This window comes from Equus asinus, chromosome 2 (assembly GCF_041296235.1).
Source record: "Equus asinus isolate D_3611 breed Donkey chromosome 2, EquAss-T2T_v2, whole genome shotgun sequence".
NCBI classification, from domain to species: domain Eukaryota; kingdom Metazoa; phylum Chordata; class Mammalia; order Perissodactyla; family Equidae; genus Equus; species Equus asinus.
In genome coordinates this window covers 6,869,760-6,888,015 of record NC_091791.1, presented here as the reverse complement: position 1 = coordinate 6,888,015, position 18,256 = coordinate 6,869,760, and the positions used below count along the sequence as shown (strand labels likewise).

At 47.8% G+C, this 18,256-nt stretch overlaps 1 protein-coding gene across 5 annotated transcripts in view; it reads right to left on the bottom strand.

The window, feature by feature from the left end:
* Positions 1–210: 210 nt before the first annotated feature.
* Positions 211–18,256, bottom strand: part of C2H10orf90 (chromosome 2 C10orf90 homolog) — a 214,032-nt gene continuing 195,986 nt past the window's right edge. For all 5 annotated transcript variants that reach the window (XM_070481036.1, XM_070481028.1, XM_070481030.1 and 2 more), the window contains 3 exons: positions 6,831–6,894; positions 3,612–3,711; positions 211–3,522 (listed from right to left, as the gene is read on the bottom strand). In XM_070481036.1, coding sequence (XP_070337137.1) covers positions 3,484–3,522; positions 3,612–3,711; positions 6,831–6,894 — 203 coding nt within the window. In that variant the 3' untranslated portion in view covers positions 211–3,483. The remainder of the gene's footprint in view (positions 3,523–3,611; positions 3,712–6,830; positions 6,895–18,256) is intronic.

Below are 18,256 nucleotides of genomic sequence, written 5' to 3'. Positions count from 1 at the left end.
CGCCTTGCTGAAGAACTGTTCCACGCCCGAACCCAGACACACTCAGCTGTAAAAAAGTCAGCTCCAGAACGGAATTGAATTATCGAAGTTACCGCGGTAAATTCTACTTAGAATTTCAAAATTCTCAGTCTTTCCTGAAGTCTGATTTTAATAAGAGGATCCAACAGACAGGTGACCAATTCCTGAGAGAAATATAAGGGATGGCTGTTATGATTCAAGCCTTTATTTCCATATTTGTTATAACATTATTACATTCCTGTTACAACCTTATTATAACAGAAAAGAAATGCTGTGTACCTGAAATTCAGTCATCAACATGAAAAAAACAAACAACAACTACAATAGGGAAGCAGAAACCGAAACTTTCATTTGCAGCCTTGTCGTTAGCTGGTGTCCAGAGGGAAGACGAGCTCAAGCTAGATCTCACATATTCCTACCCAGGACTCCGCCCCCAGTTTTTAGGTGAGAACTGTGCACAGAAATACATTATTCAGTGATATTTAATCATCTCAAGTTGACTTTTACTTATTCTTTAGATTTTAAGACCTGGCATCAAGATTTACAAAGGGCTACACTCTTCATGGGCACTTCTGAAAGTTGGCTCCATCCAGGCATTCTGAGATATTCACATGTTAGCTGACATAAATCTCCTTCTTGGAAAGTGTCACAGAACAGTCTAGAAGTGGCTGGGCCCTGAACTTAAATTATTGGTTAGGAAAAGCTTTGGAAACTCTCTGAAGATATTAAAGAAAAACAAGAAAAAGGTATGGAAGGAAGATTGTCCTGAATTAATATCATAGATTTGATTAAAAATGTTTTTTTTTAAAAAAACACATTAAAAAATATAAATAGAAATTCGGTGTAGCATCCCAGAAGAGGACTAAAAAGTTTAAGAAAGCTGGAATTAACCTTAAGGATAAGCTTAACTGTGCTGTTGAAATTGTTTCTAAGAGAAAGAAGAGCTTGAGAGGAAACAAAATAAGTTGGTGAAGCATCTCGTTTGCATGACTGATTTTTGCTGTAGCAACACCCACAACTTCAACAGTCTTTTGGGGGCATTTTCTCAGAGCCAAACTGAGGGATTATGAGAATGAACAATTCACAGCCGCTGTGCTCAAGGGCTGCTCAGGACACTCCAGCCTCCACATCTGCAGACGTACGACATGAAACATTCGTGTTGTATTTGCTTGAGCCAGACACTCTTCTAAGCACCCAACTCACACCGACTTATTCTATTTCCATAACAACCCTCTGGAGGAGGCACTATCATGATCTCCATTGTGTAGATGAGGAAACTGAGGCAAAGATGAATAACCTGCTGTGCCAGTTTTGGGTTTTATTATTTCCTATCTCCAAATTCACCCTTTTTGCCTGCTCTGTTAAAATGGATCCGGGCCCTTTAAATGTTTCCCCTCTGCCCACGGGCACAGTGGGAAGCTTTGTCAGTAGAAGTTGCTGGAGAGACACTGCCGGAGAAACAGGGTGTCGCTTCCTGGACCTGGAGCAACTCGCTCAGTGGTTTACTGCAACATGAAGCTGGTGACACGTGGTGGCCGGCTGCTCTCCCCCCCCCACCCCCAGACCCTCCCTTGGGTGGTACTGTAGCAGAGTGCCTCCGACGAGACAGCTCCCCATGCATCCTAGAGAGTGGATCTCTGGCAAGTTCTAGAGGGCACATTTTGAACAGGTTGCATCGGCATGGCACCACAGAAACTTCTCTGTCACCTGCCAGCCACAACCATCCCCTTGCCAACAATATCTATGTCACAGCCCAGGGGTAGAAAAGATACTCTTTCTGGGCTAACACTGTTTTTTTTAATCCGCTATTCCTACTGTCTTCTTTTGAATTCTCTGTGCCCATCACTAGCCAATCCCTCAGTACTGCTATCCTCTGTTATGGTTAATAATTATATACTTTAAGCTGCCCTGCTCAGCTCACTGTGTGGTTTCTCTCTCCAATGCGATCCGGCCAGATACCCTTGCCTAAGGGCAGAGACCAGGGAGCAGTACAGCCCGGATGTGAATCCCAGTCTCTGCCCTTGATAGTGTTGTTCGATCGTCTCATGTGGGCAAGATGGCACAGGTCCCCACGAAATGTGCAAATGCTGAAGTGCCAATTTGCACTGGAGTGCAGGGCAGGGAAGGCATCAGACAAGAGCCCAGAGGCTGAGTTTTTTTTAAAGAGTTTTCCAGCAGACACGTAGAGGAAAGGCATTCTAGAAAGAGGGATGGTGTAGGCAGCAGTGGGAAAAGGGAAGGAGGGTGGCTACCTCAGGATGGGGTCAGAGGTGTCCCCAGGGTTCCTGCTTAATCCCCCAAACTTCCTCCTTGTTCCTGGGAGGTTCCTAGTGAGTTTTGGGTGGTCGGGGTCCTAAACCTTGCTCTCAACAGTTCCCCTGCTTCTCTCGTGCCAGCTCTCTGAGAACACCTTCTCTTCCAGGGCGTTGGGAAGAACAAGGCTGCTGACCCGGGCTCCGGGGTGGTGAGAGGGTGGCGGAGGAGCAGCTCAGAGGCCCCGTTGGGCCCTGGCAGCATGTCTGACTGAGCGTCACCTACAGTGCTGCTCAGTTCCCAGCACAGAATATGTAGCAGAGAAATGCTTTAATTCTTGAAATAATTGCATTTATTTCCATTTTTGGTAAAAGCTAGCTTGTTCTTAACTCCCCAAATACACATTTATAAATAATGGACATTGTAAATGTTTGGAAGAACGAATGGCAGAGTTGGAGCCATCAGGTCATTTTTAGCAACATAGCTTTTTGGAGGGTGGCGGGGGGGGTGGTTGCAGAAAAAACACTGGAGTTACCTATGATTTTTTTCAGCCAATTCTGCCCTCATAGCTTCTGTGGAAATAGACTCTTAAATGAAGAAAGGCGCTGGCGTGTGCGTGGGGGTGGCGAGGGCTGTCTGACCACCCCAGGTCACAAAGAAACAGACCTCCCCAGTCTCTGGCAGAGCACCCACTTACTATCGAAGCCAGCTTCTGGAATTACGTGGCGCACACATCCAGAGCGCTCTCAGACATACCATGTGAGAGACCCAAAGTTTGGAGTTTGCAGGACTGGCAGAAGTTGCGGTTGGTTTTTAAAAAGTGATGGATCTGGGTCCCAGAAATTTGATGAAAAAAACTAACCCCCAGGGATCTACGCCCACGAGAGTGTATGAGGCTCTTCTGCCTGGGTGGAAATGGTACGGGGGGAAAATCTGAAGCAAAAGATAAAATCTGAAGTAAAAAAATGAAGAGACTGCATTTAGTGGGTCACGTTGAGTCGATCACCCCACAACAGTCTGCTGACCCATTTCCTCGAGGGTTGTTGTTTCTGCTTGGTTTGGGTCAGCAATTCAGGAAGCTACGTTTTCCTTTATGAAAAAAAAAATGTAAAATAAATGTTTCATGTCGTGAAGAGAACGCTAAGTTTAATGGTTTATCCAGCATTTGAAGTCATCCCGGGTCCAGGCAGTGGGTCATCGGGGCAGCCTGGGTTAGACTGCGTTCCTTTGAAGGAGCTGGTCCAGTAATTGCTAGGGAAGTAGGAGACAGAGACGTCAAGTTCAGACTCAGCATCTGTGCGCCACACACACGTCACACCTGCTGGCGGCCAGGCCGTTACCTTTTTGAAGACTTCGGCACGGAGTCTGTTGCTCTGTAAGATCACTCTTTTCTTTTGCTCTTCTTTTTTCTTTTTAACTTCTGGCAAGTTATTATAGATTCTGAAACAGATTCAGAAAATATTTTGAATGGTAGCAAGACAAGGTGCGCCTGGTGTGGGTCTGCGTCCTGTCTCGTCAGCAGGCGCTTCCATTTCAAAGGGAAGATCGGCTGCACGTGGCCGTGTCCCTGATCTGTGAGACGCCCAGACCAGGGGCTTCCCTGACAGTCTCCAGAACGGGGCTGTGGGGCAGGGACGGCGCCAGGCCGAGCCCCAGCCAGGGCCCGGCTGGAGAGGCTGGTTATTTATTTAGAAGTCACTTTTCTTGTCCCTCCATTCTCTATGCTAGTGAACTACTTGCTTGTAAAATGAGAGATTCCAACCCCTCTGTTTCGCCACTCTCAGCGTAAACTTGCCCCCAAATACATTTTTGCCCCTCAGTTTTTGCCTCCCTGTGAATTAGAAGAGGAGCAGCAAATAAATGAAAGTGTTAAGAATTATACTGGAATAACACACATAACTGTGTGTGTGTTTACCTCTTCAGCTATAGCATTCCTAATTCAGCTGTTTCCAACTACATCTCAGCCATGAGTATTATGTTCTTGTCCTGGTATAAAACTAGGAACTTCCAAGTTACAAGGGCCTGAGGGATCCTTCTTCTGGATCCTTCTTTCCCACCTCCTAACAGAAACTATTTATGTACTGATGCCAAACAGCATTTCTGCTAGAATCATAGACACAGTGGAGTCGCTGTACCCCAAGCTTTTGAATTGCTATATATGTGGACTTGGCTAAACATCTCTTTTTCATTTTCTCTCATGTTTGAAAGCCGGACACAATTTGTTTAACAGGTTCCACTGTTAAAATAATAATTACAAAGTATAAAAATATTGATGGCGACAAAATCAGGCGACATTATCTTGGTTATTGGGCATTAGGTTAATCATCTGACAGAAATATTCTCATTTAATCCTCATGACAGTTGGAAGGGGCCTATAGTGTCCTGCTGGCATATGAGGTCCCAGCAAGGTCAGGAGCCTTGTAAAGTCCCTCAGCTGGCTAAGGCTGGGCTGGGTTTCAAACCTCAGTCTGTGTGACTTTATGCAACATTGTCCCCCAACCATGCAGCTAAAGTAACCCGGGACATGCTTGTGCCTAGCACAGTGCCTGGCACACTGTGGACATCGATATGGTTTGAATGAATAAATGAACACATGGCTGCCACACCCAGGAGCTATTCTAGGAAGGACCAGGGGGAAGATGGTAAGGCATCAGTAAGAAAGCTGACTATCCCAAAGCTCCCCAGTGGAAATCCCTTCAGATCCATCGAGACCCCTCTTCCTGATGCTGACTGTCTGAATCCTATGGGGAGTTTCAGATAAAAATTCAGATAAAAACGGCCTGGAAGGACACACAGGAGGCTGATAACTGTGGGTGTCCCTGGAGATGGAACCGGAGCTGGGCAGTGCAGTGGGAAGAGGGACAGTTGGTTATAAGGGACTTTGCCTTTATCACCATTGTTGGAATTTTTAAAATGAAAATTTAATTTGGGGGCCGGCCCAGTGGCACAGCGGTTAAGTGCACACTTCGGCGGCCAGGGGTTCTCCGGTTTGGATCCCGGGTGCGCCATGCTGTGGCAGGCGTCCCACATATAAAGTAGAGGAAGATGGGCACAGATGTTAGCTCAGGGCCAGTCTTCCTCAGAAAAAAGAGGAGGATCGGCAGCAGTTAGCTCAGGGCTAATCTTCCTCAAAAAAGAAAAAAGAATTTAATTTAACAATACAATTAATAACAAAGAATACAAAAGAAAAGAAAGCTCTGGTGTGATTCTGCGGGTGAGTGGGGTCTGAGAGCCAGGGTCAGAGCCCCCCAGGGCACAGCCCACAGAGCAGAGTGAAAACCCAGTTACTGACTCCATCACAGGAGACCTGGCTTCTGGCTGGGGAAGCCAATCATGTGGGTGCAGCTTCACCCAGCTCATTTGTCCTCTCCAGCCTCAATGTCCCCTTTTGTAAAATAATAGGGTAATGCTCTCTGTAATGCTGCTTTGAGATCTATTATCTTAATTGTGTGGCTCCATAATAGCAGTGGTGGGTTTAGGGACTGGGAGGGGAAGATTTGGCTGAATCTTTTCATTAAATTGAGAAAGGAATGCTTTTGGCATGAGGTATATGCAACTTTGCACTTCTGAAACAGCAAGTCTTAAAACCCATAGGCCCTTTAAAAGCCCCAGTTAGAATGCTGTGAATCAGGTCGTTAATGGGATGGTCCCCCTTCTCGTGACTTTGGCTTTTTTTTTACGAAGAGGTTTCCCACAGATGATGAAAGTTGGCTAACTATCACAAAAACAACCTAATATTACCTCTCACGGGAAAAGCAGAGATTTTGTGCCTGGAGTGGGGAGAAACACATTCTTCCTGTTTCAGTGGTTTCTCTAAGTGCACTATCAATTGGGTTCAATTATTATAATTCTTCCCAGTGCTAGGTACTTTTTTAAAACTAATGACATTTCACTAGCATAAACTTGGCCAACGCTATCGGGCTATTACATTTTGTTTAGGAGGCCAGGTCTCAGAAAGAATGGCAGCCTTGGTGGGCATCAGGTTGGTGAGAATTAGAGGGCGTCTAGAATAGCAACCAGCCCAGGAGAACAGGTCGAGTTTGCTGGCCACAGGGCCGCCAAGCCCGCTGGGGATGGAGTGCCAGGAAGGCTGGCCCGTGGCCCTGTGTGGCCTCGCTGGCTACTACATGCCATTGGCTTCCAAATTTGGGTCTTTCCTGCAGGCCCTGCCACTGTGGAGGCCCTCAGGAGAAGCAGCTTCTCTCATCCTCATAAAATTACTTTCAAAGGCGCACAGTGACAAACAGCACCTGCCCAGGGCGATGATGAGAATGTGCAGAAGTGTCCCCATTATGAGTCCAGGGATCTCTTAGAGACCAGTTACTGGATTGGTTCAGAATCCAAGACCCACCACTTTCCTAAGGTTTTTCCAAGAATGGCATTAATGTTCAGGGGCACAATTCAACAACTGCACTTCTTTTAGCCAACTTTTCAAATTCACGGCCAAGAAGATCTCAGACCTTAAACATGGACCCAGAAATAGTGGCCCTGTTGTACAGCACATGGATCCTGACTCCCTCCTCCCCTGCTTTCTTCAACCTCACAAGATAACCAAGTACCTTTTAGATCGCATGTGCATCTCCTTCTCTGAAATGTACCTTTCTTTGGGTTTGAACAAGTTATCTGGAAAAAATGGAAAGAGGATTAATTCAGAAGGTATGGATGTCGCAGGTTTTTAGAGAAACATTGCAGCAGACTTAGTTCACACTCCGTCACTGACCCTTAACCTAAGCCCCAGCCTGTTACGAATACTGCCGGACTCAGTAGACACTCATATGCCATAAACGCTTGTATTGAAATCGACAACCACCAGGTTGGTCTTGGCAGTGGTCCAATATGAGCATGAAGGACCAGGTTAGCATCTGACATACTTTATGGACAGCGGCTCCTTTGCAGGCTCCATTCAGCAATAGAGTCAGGGTTTGCTGGGGGCAATGCCAGGTGGCACTAAAATGGGCTTCAGTGTCAACCTGGGTGCCTGGTGCTGGGTGTGCAGTTGTCCCACACACAACCCCCCCCAGGTTTTTGGTGCCTCCAAGGACAAGGAAGTCTCCCAGCTCTCACTAGAGCATTGAGAGCAGGCGCTCTCACCTCTGGGCCTCCATCGGGGTGCTCAGCCTCTGCATCTGTCCTAGTGGAAGGATCGCCCCTTTCCAGCATCAGAAAATGTGATGGATCACAACTTAACAGTAAAGCCTGTCTAGTGTCCCGTGCCTGAGAAAGTGCACTGTGGCTAGAAATCACTATGAGTCTGGAATGTTTTTCAACATAATTATATATTACTAATCACAACGATGTTTACAGATGGCACATCTTAAAAATAGTATTTGTTTAAAAAAATAGTGTATACCCTTTAACAATAACTGAAATTCCCATAAGGCTCTGAGCCAGATAGATTAGCCAAGAGTCTGGCACACAAAAATGCTCCTGGGGTGCTCACTGCATGGAGGTGTGTCTGAGCAGCTGCCACACTTTCTGGAACACCTGGACAGTAACCAGCTCACCACCTTCATTCAGCACAAGCAGACAGGCAACTCAGCATCCTTGCTCCATATTGCAGAGTTGAAGTGGGCTCCCGGGATCCCCAGCAAAGACCTGGCATATTTCTGTTAATCTCCTCCACCTGGGCCTGTCCCCGTTGCTTAACACTCCAGTGGAGCCACCAAAGACTTCTCAGGCTTGAGAATAAGCAGAATTTTACAGGAATATACAAGAAGGTGGGGTAGAGACAGGATACTAAGGGATTATTTCCCTCTGGAGAAATATAACAAACACGGCTACCAATTTACAATACGGAAAGCACACAGCGGCTAAGCTTGTATTCTGTGGAGATATTAAAGAAAAAAATGGCACCATTACTTAACTTCAAAGACGAGATTCAAAGGAGAAATAGGAGAAAGGGGAAAGAAATCAGAAGAATTTTCCCAGTTAAGGGACGTTGTCCCCAGTGTTTGGAAAGGCACCGGGCCACAAGAATGAGGAGCAGTCAACATCACCATGAAGTCTGTGATCTGCTGAGACACCTCCCAGTGCCCACCCTTGGCTGTCACTACAGACAGGGCCAGGCCAGAGCCTGGGGCCTCAGGAAAATCCCAACGGCATTCCCAAAGAAATGGGGAGTCTCCTTAAGGCAGTCAGGTTCTTGGCTCAAGTCTGGATTAGCATTCCTCAGGAGCTACTCAAAGTCAGGGTGAGGCTAATGCAGGCAGATGGGGTCCCAAGGGAATAAAAATCGCGTTTGTTGCATTCTTATAAGCTCAATCCAGTTGCATGTGGTCTATCTCAGAAATTAGTTGTTTGTTTTGGGGTTTTTTTTTTTTTTTTTGAGTTTGTTTCTTTAGAGCACCTGATACCACAATGAAGCCTTGGTTTCATTTCCAAGAGGAAACAAAAGCAAATGTGAGCTATTTGGCACCTCCACTGTTTTGTTTTCTGAACTCTCTTTGGCCTGCTGTGTCTCAGCAGAAGTTTCAAGTCTGGGCCCAGCAGCCCCTGTGAGGTGCAAAACAGACAGGTCTGTCTCCACAAGGGCCCTCCCCCACTGCCGGGCACCACCCACACCTTGGGGAAGCGTGTGCATGTTGGGTGCCGTTGACTTTGAGTTTTCGTAACAGCAGCAAGCCTGTCTGGTGACTAGTGGGGCCTTTCTGGCCAGAAGGAAAGCGAAAGGAAGAAAGGGAGGTGCTTCCTGCCTGGAGGAGGTTGTTTGAAACAAAGCAAGTGGTTGCTAAGGGCTCCCAGACTCACCAGAGCTCAAAGAAGGCACCTACTATCCAGGGGCTGTCTCGGGGAGGAAGTGGAAAGGGAGGGGGAGGGAGCAGCGCAGCAAAGCGGCATTATTATCGGTAATAATGCTGCCAGCGCTTAGGATGCTTCCTTACATGGTCTCCCTTGATCTTCATACCAACCCTATGACACACTCATGATTTTTTCGTATTTTCAGATTGGGGAAATCAAAGTTCAAAGGGCTGAGTGGTTCCTGCTCAGGTGCACACATTGAACGAGTGAGTGGCAGAGCTGGGTTTCAGCCCGAATCAGCCCAGCTCCGGCCACACATGCTCTTCACTTCAGAACTTGGCCACCAACCCATGGTTGCAGAATCCGCATGACAGGAACCCTGAAAGTGCTAGTTCATTTCCCATGAGACCAATTCAAAATTCCTTTTTCTTATACGCCATCCTTCTACCTTTAATGAGCAACTACTCTGTTGCCAGGTGATGCTCAGAAGAAAAAAATAGATAAGATCCTGCCACCATGAGACTCACTTGTTGAGGGAGGAGTCAAATAACTAACAAACAACCTACAGAATATGAGGCAAGTACTCCGAAGAAAAGGAAACCAGGCCATGAGGTCGGGGGGACCTGGGCGGTCAGGAAGGCCCCTCGGGGAGGAGATAGTTAAACCATGACAGGAATGACAAGAGCCAGCAGAGGATCTGGGTGAAGGGGGTTGGGTAGAGGGAACAATGAACTCCTCCTCAGGCAGGAGGAGTGAGAGCCATGGTGTATGCAGCATGAGGGAGGGAGGGTGGCATGAGAGCATGCCGTGGAGCCAGGCAGGTAGAGGGGCGGGAGCAGGGCAGCAGTGGTCCTCCACCTAGGTCACACTGTACCACCACCTGGGGAGTTTCACCAGATTCCCATGTGTAAGTATTGGAATCTGGACCAGAATCTCCAGATGATTCTAATGTGCACCAGAATCGGGAAACACCCATGTTGCCTTTTACAGGCCTGTTAAGGGGTTTTCCTTAGAGTAAGAGAGATGGAGAGTCACGTGGGTTTTAAATGGGAGATCTGATTTATATTGTTAAAAGATGATTTTAGCGGCTGCTCAGAGCACGAACTGGGTGGGGGGGATGCAAATATGGCAGCAGGGAGACAGACCAGGTGGCTGCAGCGGTAAATGAGAGACGGCAGTGCTCAGCACAGGCCGAGCGGTGGGAGAACTCGGCACTCCACACTGAACAAAGTGAGTGCGGGGCTGGGAGAGAAGAGTCAGGATGGCTCCCAGGCTTTGGGTTTGAGTGACCACTCATGTGATGACAGTTAAGCTTTCACTTCTTTGGTGCTCTGCAGTAGGGACACAAATAAGACTAAGGGCTCAAAGGGTGAGAACCTTTAGGTGCCAGGACCAACATCTGCACAGGGAGAGGGCTCATGGGAGACTGCTCTGTCCATCAGGGAAGAGGCGGGGCTGGGAAGACCGCAGAGCAGACGACAGCCGCGCTGCGTCTTGAGAAAGAGAGGGGTCCCCGGGCAGCGGCAGGAGGGCTGGGGGGAAGGGGAGCCCAGGTGGAAATGCAGCAGGACCACGGGGACCTGCCTGCAGCAAGAGAGAGTTCCTCAAGACACACGCGGCAGGACCCGTTAGGGACCTCGTTTCACGGGATAGACCTCAACCTGCACGCGCTTTCTTCAAACATACGGTGAAATCCCATCTATCAATTCCCTTTTAATGAAAATTCTGCCTTTATAAAATTAAAGTGACTGGTGAGAACAATTTTCAGCCCACTTATGGGTCTTTCATGAATTTTCCTTGAAGCTTCGTATATTCTAATTCACTAATGTGGAGGAGAAAGAACTAGAATTGTATTTACTTCCCATTATCATTCAAACAGAAGAATTATTTTAAAAATAAAATTACTAAAGTAAGTTGCCCATTTCTGTATTTCTGGAAAATTCTTTTTATTATTATTTTCTTAACCCTGAGTCTCTGTGTCTGGCTCATTATTATATCCAAACTACAGGCCTGTTGCTAATTTCACTTGGCAAAGCCAGACACGCTTAAGCCCTTGCCTGCTTCAAAGTCAGCAAACACTCAGCTACCAAATCTTGGTGCTTCCGAGGCTGCTCTGGGGGAGCAGCTGAGTGAAAGCCAAGTGTTGACATCCCATTGATCTCTATAAACACAGGCAGGTGTTTATTATAACCTTCACCTCACATGTGTGCAAAACACACATGCACACACACACACAGGGACAGGTGGCCTCAACATTCAGACAGCTGACAGTGTCACCAGGAGGCAGCAAGGATCACCGGGTCGGTTGCCGGCATGATTGGCTGTTTATGGGGCAAGGGCTCTTTTTCGTCCACATGGAGCCCTTATCGCCAGCTCTGATTGCAAAGCTTCGCTTTGCTGATTGCACAAGTAATCTAAATGGTAATCAAGTTCACACCAGACTTATTAGCACGAGGCCCTCCCAGAGCGGGTTTTTTGCAGTCACCCTGAGCACTCGGAAGAATCACTCACACGTTTGCTTCCCCATCTGAGAAACCAGGAGATCCCTGTTGGAGAGAATTCAGCCAGGAGCCAATAAGCCGGTTTGCAGTGTAGATGCCAAGTCTACACCTCCCAGAATCTCCTATTAAAGACTAGGCCTCCCAAAGGAAATGGAAATGTTTTAGGGGGAAAAAATCTCTAGAGAAATTTTCCCCTAAAACAGGGCCCCAGTACGTCTGTACTCTAAGATCACAGACTTTTCACTACGCCAGTTTCAAAGCCAATGAGCAGTTGGCCTTCCTGCCGCTGGAGCAATTACATCATGGTTTTCAGGAGCTAAATCCAATTTCTTGCTCGCCCTTTCTATTCAGCTCACCTCAGTGGGACCTCTAATTTGCTTGAGGTAGGCAACAGCAGAGCTGTGCCCTCTGGACTAACTAGCTCTCCAGAAATTAAACGGTGCACGTTGCACCACGCAAGAGTGAGTTAGAAGACTCGTAGGCTGCTTCCTTCCGAAATGCTCTTGTGATGATAAAATCTACTGCTGGATAAACATCCTCATTTTTCTAAAATCACTTCTAGCCTTCTGTGGAATCCTGCCCCTGAATGACAGTTCCACGTGGTGAGCAGCCTGTTCCAGGGAGCTGGAAGGTGGGTGGAAGCTGCCTTGATGCTGGCACTTATATGAAAACAACACTGTGCGCCAATTATCGTCTGGACACACAAGAGAGATGCTGATGTCACACTGCAGAAATGCAACGAGGCTCTCAGCCCCTTCTGGTGAAGGCATACAAAAACAAGAAAGGAGAATAAACCAGAGGTCTCCAGAGACATCTATTTCTTTTTACATCTATTTCTTTTCTTTTCGAGAAACGGGATGAGGGAGCTCCTGCTTAAACAATGAATCACCTTCCTGGAGGAGAGCTCAGCTCCTGCACGCAGAGATTTATGCTCTAGTTTAGAGCAGGCTCCCCACCTGGGGGCTTCCACAAAAAGATGAGGTGCTGGGGAGCTAAGGATGGATTTGAGAAAGGGTCTGCCCCCCTGGGAGGGGGTGGTGATGAAAAGGACTCACCATGAATGCTGGCAACCTATGAGCCCCCTATGGATCTGCATAACGGGAGAACCCTTGATGAAACATGGGCAGGCAAGACACGAGGAGCATGGCTTCAGCTCCCCCAACTACAGGGACCAGATGCCCAAGTCAAACATGTCTATGAAAAACATTTTTTGAGAGAAATGGAATCTTGATGCAATCCCTAGTTCAATCCTGCTTCATCTCCTGGGCCCAAGAGCTCCATCGCAAGCCCGTTTTTCCTCCTTACTCCCTCAGGGTCTTCTCTTAGATGATTCTAGACTTGGTTTACAGCTGTCTTCCTGACCAACTCTCTCCCCAAGCGGCACATGAACCCCTAGAGGACAAGGGAGAATCTCTTCTCCTCTATTTCCTCCCCGCCAACCCCCCAAACACCCCTGCCCCCTCCCATTCATACTCCACCTCCAGGGCCAAAGACACCTGGGGTTAATATTTCTTGCCTGGTTACTCCTCAAAGATCCAGCAAAGAACAGAGAGGCCCAAGGCTTTCCAGTAGCCCCAGAAAAGCCCCAGGGGCCGCAAAGGAAGGCTGGCCTGTATCATGGTGGCTCTCTCCTGCACCAGCCATCTCTGGTTGCCAGCATGGCAGGCAGCCAAGGCCACGCAGAACAGCAAGCTGCAACCGTGTGAATTCAGCTTACCCGGGTGTCTGTAAGATCAGTGACTCTCAACCTAACCCAGATCCCTACTCAAGACCAGAAGCTCACAATGTGAAGCCCCGTCAAGGGCTCCCATCAGTTGCTGAAAACATGCATTTCCCCATGGGAGGCCTGCAGTAGCAGGCAAGGCGATGCACAGCATTTTCTGCGAACAGCTCACTGGGGAAGTTGAAGGCAAACCAGCAGTGGATGGGCAGCTTCCCCAGCCCCGAAGATTTTATAACCCCACTTCTTAGTGACCTCGCTACATATGGCAGGAAATTCATAGTTTGTTTATACTTACATAAAAATAACATGAGCATTAGTAAACTAAACATTATACTTTTATGATGTCCATTTGATGCCTCCTTTGGCCAGCCTGACCCTCCACACCATGGTAAAGATGTCTGTTCGGGCTCCGAGTCTGTGTGCTCTGGGAAAGGCTGCTCAAGCACCCTGAGTCAGCTCCTCCTCTGCTCAATGGGGGGACGGCATCTGCTTTAAAGGGTCTTAGGAGGTCTCAAGGGAATGGTCCATACGAAAGCGCACTGTAACCCGTGAAGACCAAACCACAGCAACAATGCTATCACCATTCCCCAAGTGTCCCCTGCACCGAGGCCGCAGTTCGTGATTCAGCTCCTCCTAACTATGACCCAGTAAAGCAGGTCTTCTTTCCTCCTTATAGGGGAGGAAACTGAGGTCTCGTGGTTCGGTCACTTTCCGCAGGTCTCAAAGTCAGGAAGTAAAAGTCCTGAGAACTGAGTTCCTGATGGAATCTATGGGATTTTTATTCTCTGTGGAAGATCTATGGTTGTGGTTCATCAAAGTGGGGCTTATATTTTCACATAAATGCCAATATCTGTGCAGCTTCCGGAACCAGCAGCATCAGCATCACCTGGGAACTTGTTACAAATGCAGATTCTTGACCCCACCCCAGATCATCGGAATGAGAGATGCTGGGGAAGGGCCAGTGGTGTTCACTTTCTCAAGCCCTCCAGGGGATACTGGTGCTCGCTCAGGTTTGAGGACCACTGACAGAAGGTAACTCAAGTGATGAGGAAAAAAGCCAAGTCCTGGAGTGGGTTTCAAGGCTTTGTAGAAGGATGGCCAGATGGAATATAGGATGCCCAGTGAAATTTTCATTTCGGATCCACAATGAAACAGTTTTTAGCGTAAGTATGTCCCATGCAATATTTGGGACATACTTATACTGAAAAATGTTTTGTTAATCTGAAATTCAAATTTCACTGGGAACCCTGTATTTTCACTTGATAAATCTGACTCCCTTTTCTCCCTGGTTATTTCAGATGGTGACATTTGTGAAGTACTTTCCAAAGGGACTGTGACTGGCTCCTCTTTCTCTGATGGACTTTGTGCTGGGCACCAGCATGATGGCATTGTTACCGATGCCAGGGTAGCCCACATGGAGACAGGTCCAGGCAGGCCTGTCTGTGGACAAGCATCCAGTGAGCCGAAGCCAGCCACAGACTGTGAAGTCAGCATCATACCCCACACCCCACTGCCCAGAGGTCCCCAGGGCTCTCAGGCATCACTTCCTGGCATTGCTAGACCGAGGGACGCAGGTAATGAGAGCAAGACCTCCTTCCCACAGTCCCAGATTTCTGTGGAAAATGGCAGATCGAAACTCCAGTTGGGGTTTCTTTAGCAAAGCATGGTAGATGTTTCTATAAGTAAAGATTCCTAGAGCAACGTTTCCAAAGTGGACTCTCAAGAATTAGATGAAAGCATTCCAAAGTCAAAGAAGTTTAGGGAAAACAAGCTTAAACAAATTTAAGCAGACTTCATTGTTGCAGGGTTCATCAGTGCCCTTAACATACACTGGGCATTGTAACCCTCCAAGACCACACAGAATACAAGACATTTCTCAAAGGGACCTGAAGGGCCTGCTCTCCCTCTGGACTGTGTTTGGATAGTTCTAGGCCTGAGGACACTGGGGAGAAAAGGGAGACCAAATGCAGAACATTAACAGTGATAAATAGTTCTCAGTTTTCAAAGTCGTTATTTGTGGCTATAGGATAGCATTTAATCTCTATACATAAAAAGAAAATCTGGCGTATTTCTCCACATTATGGCAAGTTTAAATTACTCATTTAAAGGAACCTCAACAATGGCTCAACTCACACACGTCACCAGAAAACAGCACCATCTAGTACAATCAGAAAGACTCACTGTGGATCTGGGAGTCTCTGTTTGCTCCTATTCCAGGGCTTCCCAGCATTTTTTTTAGAGAACCACAAAATAGGGTGATTTATAGATGATGAATAAACTTTCATTCTCGTTGCCAAGCAGATTTATACCCTTAGTGTCACTGCAGGTTTATTACTGAGCTGCAGTGTGGGATAAAGGGGAGATCATTTGGAAAATAAAATCAAGACAACCGGGAAAAGAAATGTCCCCTGAATTCGGTTTTCCTCACTGGTCTGCAACTCTGTGTTTTCACCTTATGTTATTTTAATGTAAATAACCTGTCCTTTAGGTCTACTTCTAATCAGTGGACATAAACTGGTCTTTTCTTCCCATGTTTCCTTAAAAAACACACTATACTTTCTCATTGGTCTGGGAAGGACACTAATATGTTCTACACGCAAATGTCTTTGAATCAAGGAGACAGCCTTTTAGCTAAATCATGCTCCCTGTTTTCTTTGCAGACTGATGAACTTACAATTTAATTGCATCTGATACGCACATTTTAAAATTTCTTTGTGAGTAATATTGGGAGAACTATCCACAAATATTTACTCGCATGTTTTATGGAAAAACATTCACGAGATCAGCTCAGGTGATAGCCAGGGCCCGGCTTGCTGCGTGATGAGCAGCACGATTTTATGACTGCGGTGACTTCCCCAGCCATCACGTATCTGCTGGGTCACTTCTCCAGCTAGATGCTCTGGGAATGCAAATTAACTTTAATACTTGCTCCAGCCAAGAATCGTCAGTGAAAGCAGATCGTCGGAGAAGGAATTCTGCAGTGCCTTCAGGAGAATTCCGTTTTTCTACTGGTCCGTGATCTGAATAGCTCTGACTTGGCTCACCCTCGGAAGTGTGGCTAACGCGATTCAGATTAATTCAGTCTGCTTCAGTGCACATAGGAGGGCGTCCCAGAGTGACTTGGTGTGGTGTGTGCACACTGGCACTCAAGATGTAGGGAGAATTTTCCAGCACACACATATGACTATAATCCAAATAAGAAGATACGAAGATGGGCGATCTAGAGAGATATACGAGTCAAGAGTACGCAAATGGAAGCGGGTGGGGAGACTGGATGGGGATAGTCACGGCGGGCTTCATGGAAGAGGAGGATGTTCCTGCGGGGTTTTCCATACATTCTTAACACAGGTTAAGGGGACATGACAAAGATATTGACAGGCAGAGGGGAATCAACCGAGACGGGAGCAAAGCAGCCTGGGCTGGATCTGAGCACGGCTGGGCTTTCTGACTGTTGGCAGCACTGAGGGCAGGAAACAGCGGTGATTCCTAAGGAGCAAGCGCTCCTCTGTGAATTGAAAGTCATCACACTGCCCAGGTCATGCAGTGCAGGAAGGAGAGGAAAGGGCCTCGCAGGTAAGAGATGAAGGAAGAGGCTGGACTTGAGACGAGCTAGTAAGGTTGGGCAGGATTTTGCAGGGCAGAAAGGAAGAGGGATAGATAAAGCTTCCATCGGGTGGTTTGGGGACCCTGATTGTGAATGTCCCTGGAGGTAAGGAAGAACAGCAAATGAGAAATGAGACCAACTGGGAAGGCTGGGGGAAGGCAGAGGCAGGCAGGGTGGGGGTGGGCTCCAGGGAGGATCTGAGCTGAACCTCCAGCCCAGGGAGATGATGAGGCCAGGCTTGGGGAGCTGCAGTGGGAACAGGATAGAGCCACAGATGGGTCAACAGAGGACAGTGAGGGCTGCCGCTGACTGAGCACCTACAACCTGCGGGTGCTGTACTGCCTCCTACCTGCAAGACTGCAGGTGCTGCACCAGCTACTACCTACAGGGGCTGTACCCCTACACCCACAGGCGCTGTACCCCTACACCTATGGGTGCTGTACTGCCTACTCCTGCAGGTACATCTGCAGGTAATGTACCTCCTACACCTATAGGTGGTGGGCCGCCTATTCCTGCAGGTCCTGTACCTGATGCTTCCCATGTGCTTTCAGTCCATCTTGCTCCAGATTCATTCTGCAAGGTGGACGCTATCACTAATTCTGAACCACTCTAATTCCTAGGTGCCTTTGGACATGACCACATCCTCCCCCCGCCATGGGATGCCAGGAGCAGTGTGGGAAGATGGGGAAGTCTTGCCTACAGCCCCAGGTAAGTGGTGGAGTGTGCAGGAGGAGCCCTGACTTGGGAAAGAGAGAGGCCCTCAGACTGGGGAGTCTGCAACCTCAGAGAGTGAGAGCAAAGCTGCCTCCTGCCTTCCCCCTTCAGCTTCCTAGGTCTCATTTCCTCTCCTCCGCAACTTGGCAGTCACCACTTTCCACTCATTGTGCCACCTGAGAACCTCTCCGTCTGTCACTGTTCTGCATTCCACAGAGTATTTAGACTCAGGAGCAGCATATACAATGCCTTCTAGCCTCCTTGGGCTCGTCTTGGGCCCCTGTGTCTCTCCCTCTGCCCCACACTCTCATTTCACATCCCAGTCCTAGCTGAACTGAGCACCTCAGGTTACTCTCACTACTGTGCCTTCAGTACCCCCAAGGTGGGGGCAAGTCCACACCTATGAGTTTCCATGGCAACCAGACAAATGCTTTCATGGCACTTAGTAAATCCCAAGGTCATTTCCTCTTTACCTGTGTGCTTTCCCCACAAGGTGGCGAGGTCTGTGAGACCAGAGACTGTGCCTGGCACAGAGTAAGTTCTCAAGATAGGTTTGCTAAGAGATGGATGAAGAAGCTCCTATGCCACTGCTATAGTCATGCAAAGGTGGCCCAGGTGGCTCCTGGGCAAGGAAAGAGACATGCATTTATTGGCTTTGGGAATTCAAGCTATAGGGGACGAGATAGTAAAGAGAGGCTGGGGCTG